Source organism: Alnus glutinosa, chromosome 9 (assembly GCF_958979055.1).
Source record: "Alnus glutinosa chromosome 9, dhAlnGlut1.1, whole genome shotgun sequence".
NCBI classification, from domain to species: domain Eukaryota; kingdom Viridiplantae; phylum Streptophyta; class Magnoliopsida; order Fagales; family Betulaceae; genus Alnus; species Alnus glutinosa.
Genome location: NC_084894.1, coordinates 4,797,110 through 4,807,934, shown reverse-complemented (window position 1 = coordinate 4,807,934; position 10,825 = coordinate 4,797,110). Strand labels below are relative to the sequence as shown.

The window sequence follows — 10,825 nt, the reverse complement described above, 5'->3', positions numbered from 1 at the left end:
TGAAAAACAAACTAATAAATATATATATATATATATATATATATATATATATATATATATATATATATATATATATATATATATATATATATATATATATATATATATATATATATTTTGGGGTGGCTGGCCATCTTCATTTTGGCCGGAGTGGTTCCAAAGGCCTGTTTGGGGGTGGCTCGGGAGCAAAATGGGGTGGCCGAAATCACCCTTAAAGGCCAAAGTGCGAGAGTTGGTAATTTAGGAGTTACTTCAAAAACAACTAGTAATTTGAGGGCTTAAATGTAGATTTCCCATAAGAATATAAACGAAATAAAGATCTAACATTGGAATTGCAACACAGACTCAAAAACTGAGCAAGAAAAGGAGAACACAATAAGCAACTGGTTATTCCCATTCAAAAACATAAATCAAGTGGTAATTATCTCATTATTTTAGATAAATCTAACCCCATGTCCCAGCATGGTTAAAACATTCTCATTCTCCTACAAGCACATTTCTAGGCGATTACTCCCCACTTCTTTTTAAGTCAACTTTACAAGTTAGAGCTGTCTTTCATACCAGACTTCTTAAGAAGCACTGAGCAGAGACACCTTTGAAGGCTTGTAATATGTACTGAAAGAAGCAGCTACCTCTTGAAGCAGTCGAGCCTAATTAGCTTTCTACAGGAGACTATCTCTACCTTCCTCTCCTTTCTAGTTTATTATTTTCTTTCTGTTTCTTTTTGTGCAGCAACCTTTTGCCTTCTGAGTCAGGCAGTAGCCCATACGAAATAAGAACATTGGGCCCCTCTAGTGGCAGTCCAATTACCGCACCCAAAGAAGCAGCTCCCAGGCTTTGGTCCTGGTTTCCAAAGCATTTGTTTGCTACTTTTCACCCCACAATAGCACAACATGCCTTGCCCTTTACTGGGATCAACCTGGATTGGGTGGAACTGGATTAAAGGCAGTGTCGGTTGCTTAACCCCAGACGATTGCTGGGAAAAGCCAGATCGACGATCCGGGACCTGCTGCATTGCCAAGGAGCAATTCGCAGACTGACAGGTCAGTGAGTCGGTTATTGTAAACCTAAATCCACAGTGCATTAGACGGGTGAGCAGATGCGCAGTGTTTTTAGCATCATCTAGGCCACAATGAGCACGGCCTTCCCACACTAGGCCAGCCAGCTGGACTGCTGCTTTTAGGTTGCATTTGACTCCAAATACCTCTTGAAATGGGACCTTGAGGTTGATCCATCTAGCAATAATGCAAACAAGGAAATATTAAACCCTCAGCTGTCAAGGTGGAATTGTACATATCTAAGAATTTGATGCAGGATATCATAATTTCATGATTATGTAAATCAGTAAAAAACACAGCATGAGAGATAAACAAGGGTGAGACATCAAATTTGTCATATTCCAAGAAGAGTAATGTCATTTAGTAGACTGTTATACAACTGTAATACAACTTGATGATGTGACAGTAAAAAATTAGCCTTTGGATTAGCACTTCCAAAAAACAAAAAAAAAAACCAAGGGCTGATTTTCATTGTCATGTCATCCCATTTGTATGTCAACCGTATAATAGTCTACTAAATGACATTACTCTTCTTGGAATGGCCATTCAGATAAGTATGCCATAGAGGGTGGGTTTTGCGCTCCTTCCTCACTATTTTACTATAATACCTATATTTTAACGGTCAAAACAAAAAGGAAAATAGAATCCTTGGGGGTACAACATGAAACTGCTTCCTTTATACTTCCTCCGTCCCATATTGAGTGACTTGCTTTCTGTTTAGGATTCTCTTCCCACTCCCTTACTATTTCAGAAAACTAATAAAGGAAATCATTAAATCTAGTGCCACCCTTGGGCGCTTCTGTGAACATAATATATTCTTCCTTCTCCATATCATGCCATTTCAGATTAAGACACTAAAAATGGAGTGAAGGCAGTACAATAGTACAACAAGAGTTTAGAAGTATATTTTAAAGATTTTTTTTTTTTCAACTATGTTGTGTTCCTGTAAAGATAAGATTCTAAGAAACATGATTTCTCCTATCAATAAAGCATAAGAGTAAAAAGTTGTAGTATTCTCTGTCATCAATTTTCTTGTCCCCTACAAAAGTACTGAAGAGATTATTTCAGATAACAATACAATCAAGACAAAAACATTTTCGCGGTGAACATTTTAACATCCCATGAAATTGAACCATAAAAATTGTATTTCCCACAATGAAATGAGTTCACTGGTTTTTAAAATATTTAAGTCACTGCATCTTCTTTAACGCTTAAGAAAGACAAGAAAGTTCAGGATATCAACAATTCTATCAAGTTAACATTTAGTTATTAGGAGAGATTCCATATCACCATCAACTTGTTTTAAATAATGCTCCTATACCCACGACGTAGTGAGTTATTACTATGAGAAGCCAAAACTATACGAAAGAAAAGGTTGTGGATTAATCTTCCAAAACTTGTAAATGAGCTACCTGTTAAAATATGGTGGCTTATGGATCCTCTTAAGTCGACACTCAGATTCCAACATTACCCGACAATCCCAATTTGACCATGTCACCACGGCAAATTTGGTATTTTTAATCCCTTTCTCTTCAAGCCACTTATCATGCATAAGTAAAGCTTCACTAAGAAGAACACCTTTGTCCACCTGCAAACACCATATCAGTGAGAAAATTGACAAGCTTCACGTCTATAGTCAGAAGTGAGTGTGTGTGTGTGGGAAAGAGAGAGAGAGAGAGAGAGAGAGAGAGAGAGAGAGAGAGAGAGAGAGAGAAGTGAAAAATAGCAACAAACACATTCTACTAGTACTTATCTTCCAACACCTCCTAAATTCTATCAAAACTAGCCTATGCTTGTTTCATTTGCCTAGTGATGGAGCTTGAAATCTCACTTAACCAATCAAGCCCCAGCCAGATGTGAATTTTTTTTATAAGTAATAAACAGTCGTATTAAAAGCCATACGTGAATTTCAGTCCATAATATATAATATATATACAGCACTAGTGAGCCCTGTAACAACTTATTCCTAAACTAAAGAAACATGACCTGCACCATGGAAAGACTAAAAAAAAAAAAAAAAAAGCACCAAGTACCTGAGAGGGTGAGGTGGGCCGAAGGTCCGTCTTAGGTTCAAATCTTATCAATCAAAAAGATTTTAAATAAAAATAACCCCTTAAGACCCTAGTTCTAACTCTTGTTACAATTATGAAACTCGCATTTTAATTGCATGGGATAAAGGACAAAAATGATATAGCATGACACACTATTCTTGCCATAAAAGAAAACTTGACCTCAAGTTTCACATGAATTGCAATCTTCCAAGTCCCGTACCAAGAAATTTGGAGAATTTTCAAGCCTTTTTCATGTTCTTGACATAATTTTTTTGGAAAAATATTGTCGATGTCTCTAGAGTTAACATTTTATCAACTCATTCCCTAAGGTTTAAATTTTATTAAATCATTCATTGAGGTATGCTCCGTTATAAAATGGCTTCATCTGTATATTTGCCATTAGGTTTTTTAATGGTGAACAATTACACATAGGCAAATAGTCACGCCATAGACAATAATTTATCGAAACATGTACATATCATTGAGTTAGCACCAGTTAACTTCGTCGCATCATTTAAAAAATGACATATCAGAAAAACAAAAAAAGAAAGCCAATAGAAAAACAAAATGGAAAGGAAAGGGGGGGGAGGGGAAGGTGTTTGGGGGTGGCCTAACCACCCCAGTGCCCTAAAGCCAAGTTGGGGGTGGTTTGGCTACCCCCAACCACATCTTCTTTTTTTTCTTTCCTTTTCATTTTTTTTTATCTTACTTTTCTTTTTTTCTTTTTTCTTTTTTCTGGTGATGTGGCAAAGTTAATTGGTGCTAACTCAATGATATGTACATGTAAATAAATTACTAGTTATAACATGGCCATGAGCTTACATGTCTTTGTTCACGATTAAAAAACCTAAAGGCAAGTGTACGAAGGTGGCTATTTGATAACGGAGCATACCTCAATGAATTATTTAATAAAATTTAAACTTTAGAGAGTGATTTGATAAAAGGTTAAACCCCAGGGACCTCCACAATATTGTTCTTTTTTTCTTTTTGCTTTACATGGTGGTAATGTTAAACAATGCATCACCAACTTCAGCAACAAAAATGTTTCTATTTTGGACATCTTCCATCCAAAACTTTGGGAATTTTAATGCCTGCGCTTCTTCCTTAATGATTTTGATTGAATAATAAGAGAGATATGCACCATCCAATATAAGTGAATAACGAATGAATCACAGCTGAGATTCTAAATCATCAATTTTAGCATTTGAAACTTCAATAAAATCTTCAAGCTTTTCAACTACTTGTGCTTGAAACACACTGCCGCACATTCTATTGATCATATTATTTTTTTTCAAAGGATAAGAACTTGCTTTGGCCTCTAAAGTGTAGTGAAAGATGAGGTGTAGGGTTTGCAGGCTAGGCTGGAGAAGATAACCATCAGTTAGGCCTGAACCCTTCTTTTTCTAAAGGTATCTTACAAATTAACGTTCCTTTTAGGATTTGTTTTCAGCAAGTGAAGCAGGTTTCCTTTGATTGAGACAACAAAGAAATAGGAAGAAAGCTCATGCGATTAAATCTAAGCATACCTGGGTTTGCTGGATGCCAGTAAGCTCCCTGCAGAAATCACTTAGAAGTTGATTGTATGTGGGCCGCACATAAATTTGAAAACAATCTTCCACTTGGCCAGTCATACTGTTTACTAATACAGATGGAAACTCAATAATCTCTTGAGGGTGAGGCTTCTTCTCCTTGTCGCAGGTTGCCTCAAAGTCAATTACCACAAAATATTGGAACTCTTGAAATTGAAAATCCGGTTGGTAACTTTGTGATGACATCCTGAAGGGCACAGATCCAAATCCATCATCCATAGGAAAATTGTGCTCATACTTCATGGGATAAAAACAGCTTTCAAGTGCATGAAACTGGTTCTGCTCTGCTTTTTGAATGTTGGGATGAAAAGCAGACCAAACATAAAAATCTTGTTGGTGCATTGGTCTATAATAACCTTCATTTGGAGGCACAAACGAGGGGCTGCTGAATGAGTTGTCAGGTTCCACCAAACGACCTCCTGAGTAGCTACTAACTTCATCTTTAGAATCAGGGAAATTTCCCACAGAATTCCTGCTATATTGCAGATTCTGATGGAATACCTTGCTCTTGAGGCATCTCATGTATGCCTCAGAGTACTTTTGCATTGTTTCTGCCACAAAAGGTACAATTAATCAAATAACACCTCAATGAGACATTAAATAAATGAAAGTGTCAATAATATTTAAATTAAGATAATCTAAGAGCAGGTGTATAACACTAGTCAGCTTTATTTTTTCACAAACAAAACTCCAATCTTGATATACTTTAATGTGAGTATTGAAAAATATGGTAAATGAATAAATGGTGTGGTAGGGAAAAAATTTACAAAAGATCAAGCAAGTTTCTAGAATCAAAGTTGTCAAACTTCTTTTATTTTCCTATCACTTCCACTACGTCGGAGTAACTTACCCATACAATATGGGACTAACTTTTTGGGCTGTCACACCAGCAAATTCAATCCTATTAAAGCCTTTACTTTTAGTTCCCCTTCATTAGAATCCCCAACTACTTCCAAAGAAATTACAAGCAAAAATACATTTTTTCTTATTAAGATATCAAAAATTGGCTTCCAAATAATTGTCAGCTAGTGCGTGGACCTCGCCGCAGTAATTTGCATAGAAAGGAAGGAATGCTCAAGAATGCCCAATTACTAAATTGGCCTATAGGATCTAAACTCCTCTTAATTTATGTTGTATTTGACCTTAGCAAGAGAAAGGGATGCACTTGTTGATTTATTTCCACTGTCACTCGTATCCATGAGAAAACACATCGGTAGTTATACTACATGTAATGATAGTTGACTCATGCCACAATGAAAGATTGAATTAGGGCCTCTCTTGATCCTTCCTCAAGCCATGGCTGACTAAATTCCAGTCCCATAAATCAGTCTTGGTCAACCATTTTTTCAAATCCTATATTAAAAAGGATTATCCAAACAATAGCAATTCTAATTACATACTTTTACACCATCTATAGTTACAACTCCATGGATCCATACCCAAACTAACCAAACTCATAGAGCACCCTAAAACATGAAAAAAACGATAGAAAGAAATCGCAAAACTGTAATAGAACATCAAAATCTACCCACAAAAAAAACTGTTTATCCTTGTGAAATATAATGCTAATCAGAAAACCAAGTCTTATGTACTGCATAACATCATTGGACCTCACACTTCAAACCGAAGTGTAATTTTCGAAAGAGAAACAAGGGAACTAATTTCTTTTTTTTCTTTTTCTTTTTCTTCTTCTTCTTCTTCTTCTTTCTTCTTCTTCTTCTTCTTCTTCTTTTTTTTTTTTTTTTTTTTTTTTTTTTTTTTTTTTTTTTATGAACAAGAGAACTAATTTCATTAACATGAAAATTTCAACTTCCTTCCAATGTTGGACTTTCTGTTTAGCTGGAGCTAAATCATAATATACCGTCTTTAAAATCAAACCTTTCTAATTTTCTTCACCAATGCTCCATTGTTTTGTAATTGCAGCATTGCAACTCAAGTTGAGTACAACCCACTAGTTTTCTTAAACTACACAACACGAAAAAACTCCACTTGGGCCCACAATGCCTGACCAGATGATACCAAGAGTTTAACAACAAATATAAAACAATAAAATCCAATACCCACTTCTCCTATCACAATATAGAAACTAAATATCAAAGTTATATGAAATGATCAACCTTTTAGACCCCAATAACAATATATCACAAAGCATAACCCCAGGCAGAGAGAGAAACAGAAACAAGACACAAAATATGAAACTGGCTGAATAAAACACACAAAGATGCATACCCTTCTGTTCAAGGGCCATCGTGATCATGTACGAAGCAGTAATCAGGTAAAATGGGATCTCTCTTCCAACACTTTACACCTAAGTAAAACCAACCCATCAAAAAACGAAAACAAGAAAACTTCAACACGGATATAATGACAACAGAAAGAAGCAATATTCACAATGCAAGAGAAATGAGTACTTTTTGTAAAGTTCATGTGTTTTGCTTACATGCTGAGAATAAGAAGCAGAAGAAGAAGAAGGACAAGTAACAAGGATTGTTCTTGTTCATGCGAGCAGTTATGCCGTAGTTTCGTTTACGAGGGCTTTTATAATCAGGAACAGGAAGAGACCAAATCCGAAGAAAGGTATAATTAAGGACGGAAAGAGTAGACCCCACGGCAGTGCCGTATTTGATTCTCCGAATTTAGCAGATAAGGTAAGTCTAGAACGAGTGCTCTTTTGTTTTACTCGCAGTCGTCCGTTCAAGGAAAAGTGCACCCGCGGCGGGTAGTGATTGTGTTGGCTGGGGTTTTCAATCACTGGGGATATGCTAATCTCAATATTGGGTCTTTCAAAAGAATAGAGAAACAAAAAAAAATTAAAAAAAAAAAAAAAATGGGTTATGTGTGTTAACTTTTTTATTTGGAATTTTTTAAATATATATATATAAATAAATAAAAATTTCAAACTTTCGTTAACTCAAAAAGATAATCTCGAATAAAAATAGAACTATCATTCATCTAAAGATTGGTGAAAAACTACTTCTGCTAAACAGTGGACTGCTTCTTTAACTTCCTTCTGATATGCCATGTAAATTATGATCGGGAACCATTCAATATAGTTTTAGTATTTTCAATCATTTGGCTATATCGATTCCAATAAGAACCTTCTTGCCTCAAATCAGCACAATTTTTCCTTATATAATTACTCATTAGTTCTCCAAATATCTATAGAATTCTATTACCTTTCATGCTGCCATCGCTTCCGTTACTATTGGATTAATAATAAAAGACATTATGGTACACATAGTTGCTAATACATTCCCCTCGTAATTTATGGCTATAACCCTTATACTCATCTTCTTGCTCATTTTATCTAGTGTTGCAGCTTAGTTTATTTTAATCACTCCAGCTGGCGGCAAAAAAATAAACCATAATTTGGAAAAGTTTTTGATTTGATATAAAGTTGAGAAATACTTCTAGTGGGATTTATATTTAAGAAAATGTTTTTTTTTTTTTTTTTGGATTTACTTAAGTTTTTTTTTTTAACCAAAAAAGTGTTTTAAATTTTAATTTTGCAAAAACACAATCAGATGTTGACTTGTTGCTTATAATTTATTTTTTTTTCTTAAAAAAAAAAATGATGAACATGTAACCATACTCGACGAAAGAGAGGAGTGGTCGGATGATCACCTCTCACTTGTTAAGATTGCCATGTGACTATTCTTGTTTGATAGAGGTGGCTAAGCGGTCATTCCTCTCCACTGTTGATGGTGGTCTTGTCATAGCTTCCTTTTATATATATATATATATATATATATATATATATATATATATATATATATGGGAAAACTTCAATTTACCCCCATGAAGTTGTCACCAATTTGCAATTCTACCACCAATGTTTCAATTTTGTTAATTGCACCCCATTAAGTTTTAAAAATTTTCAATTTAAGGATTCCGTCCAATTAATCCGTCTGAAATAACGAAAGTCGGCCCACGTGCCATGCACGTACGTTTTTTAGTTCTAACTTACCAAAAATGCCCCTATTTCTTTCCAAAACGCTGTGTTTGAAGCACTGGAAGGCCACGTGGAGCCCATTCTTCATGAACTTCACGTACTCTCTCGCCTCCGGCCCATTCAACATGTGTAGCTTCGGGGATACTCCTCTAAGCTTCGAACGCCAAGCGAAAGAACGGGCTTTCGGGATGATCAAGATCTCGCGGACCCACATCGAAACCCATCCGAAAACACCATTGACGCCTTTTGATCAAAATGTTCTGGAGGATTAGATCATTTTGGAGGGATGGACCACCTCATCCCCATCATGGAGCTCGGCAAACGCCTCGTGCCCAACCATAACTTTACCCTCACAATCTTCGCCGTCACTTCTCCCATGTCGTCGGCAGAGTCTGATGTTATCCAGTCCTCCATGAGCCCGAAACTTTTCGACATCGTCCAACTGATCCCACCGGTTGACATTTTTTGCCTAGTTGACGCAAACACTCCGATTGTTACTCAACTCTCGGTGATGATGAGTGAAGCTCGGCCAGCCATTCATTCCGCAATCTCTGCCTTGAAGACCCGGCCAACCGTGCTTATACACATGCAGTACAGTGCGTCTGAGGTTGCATTAAAAGGCAGCTATTTCGCGAGCTGAGTAGACGTTATCCTCTTATAGATTTCCAAAACCAACTTGGCGTCAACTTCCTGACCACATGAAGAAACCATGGAAATCTGTCGGCCTTGAGGAACCCTCTTTCCTCCGAACAAATCAACGTTGTTTGGGTTCCCAACGTTGCTGGCCAAGCGAATCATCATGTCAACATATGCATCGTGGAACTTTGCCAAGAGCTTAATTGGCGAAACAATATTAATGTTAAACCTGATCAGCTTCCGGGTTCTACTCGTCCTCCATAGCCGGCGATGAGCCGTACTACTCCCACCCCCAAGCCTTGCAATCTTGAGCTTCCTTCTATTGCTATTTGCACCACTTAGCCGTTGGTATCTTCTCCTCCTCCAGTACCTCTTCAAGTTTTCATAATATGCAGAAGGAACAATCTCCATTTTTGCTATTGTACGAGCTCGAGAGAGAGAGAGAGAGAGACGTTGACTAGCTAGAGATGCTTGTCTGAGAGATATATATGGAAAGAGGCGAGTGAGAGATGCTTAATTTATATAGAAGGGAAGCTCTGTTCACCTCTGTTTTAGAAGAGGTGAACAGAGGAGCCTGTCTTCAAATGCTAATATTGCAAGCTTAATAAAGTTGGTGCTTTTGTCAGTGACAGTCAAAGTGGAAGCAGCATACGGCAGTAGCATTTACTTTTCTTTTTCTTTTTTTCTAACGAATACTGCAGCTTGTAGAGCAAGGAAGCGAGCCGAGTGATTGCACTGAGAGACGACGACGTGGTTTGACTTTATAAAATTTACCCACAACCACGCTGTCGGTGTTCGGACAAGAAAGCCCATGAGGAAAAGTGCAACGAGGACGACGAGCAGTGCGGCAAGCACTAAGGGCTGGGATGGCAGTGGTCTCGGCTCCAACGTCGAGCTTTGTTGGAGCACTAGGTGCGAGAAAGTTGGAGACGACGTGGAGATGATGGACCAAGAAGATGGAGACGACGTGGAGTTTTCATTACGAATGAGGGCTTTTTTGTCAAATTGGGACAAAAAATTGCATGTGCCGCGCACATGTTTCTACTTCCGTTTCTTCAAACAGATCAATTGGACGGAATCCCTAAATTGAAAATTTTTGAAACTTAATGGGGTGCAATTAACAAAATTGAAACATTGGTGATAGAATTGCAAATCGGTGACAACTTCATGGGGGTAAATTGAAGTTTTCCCTATATATATATATAATAAAATAAAAAATTAGTAGTAATTTTTTTTAAAAAAATGTGTGCTGCGTTTTTGTTTTTTAAAAATGTTTTGCTTGGTAGTAATTATTGGAGGTTCAATTGCTTTGGGTATATATGTCACTCGAATGTTCATAGAAAAGAAAAGAAAATGAATCTTTGGAATAACATACCTATATCATTTATCACTTATTCTTTTGAATTCTTCTTCTCCTTTGTTAATGAAATTAAAAATCTCATTATAGGCAAATATATATATATATATATATATATATATATATATATATATATATATATATATATATATATATATATATATATATATATATATATATAA

At 36.4% G+C, this 10,825-nt stretch overlaps 1 protein-coding gene across 2 annotated transcripts; it reads right to left on the bottom strand.

The window, feature by feature from the left end:
* Positions 1-326: 326 nt before the first annotated feature.
* On the bottom strand, positions 327-7,443 carry LOC133877030 (uncharacterized). Of its 2 annotated transcripts, none has more exons than XM_062315261.1 (5): positions 7,139-7,443; positions 6,928-6,998; positions 4,636-5,249; positions 2,471-2,646; positions 327-1,235 (listed from the first exon to the last, which is right to left on the bottom strand). In XM_062315261.1, exons 2-5 carry the CDS (start codon positions 6,953-6,955, stop codon positions 752-754), a joined length of 1,302 nt encoding a protein of 433 aa, XP_062171245.1. In that variant the 5' UTR covers positions 6,956-6,998; positions 7,139-7,443; the 3' UTR covers positions 327-751. The 2 variants fall into 2 exon arrangements, with proteins under 2 accessions (XP_062171245.1, XP_062171244.1); XM_062315260.1 differs by having other exon boundaries at positions 6,928-7,006; positions 7,139-7,442.
* Between the last annotated feature and the right edge of the window lie 3,382 nt (positions 7,444-10,825).

Coding starts and splice junctions, on each gene's coding strand:
- LOC133877030 (XM_062315261.1), bottom strand. CDS start 6,955: ATGATCACGATGGCCCTTGAACAGAAGG. Junction 2,647..4,635: donor CTGGCATCCAGCAAACCCAG/GTATGCTTAGAT, acceptor TGGTGTTTGCAG/GTGGACAAAGGTGTTCTTCT. Junction 1,236..2,470: donor AAGCCACCATATTTTAACAG/GTAGCTCATTTA, acceptor CATTATTGCTAG/ATGGATCAACCTCAAGGTCC.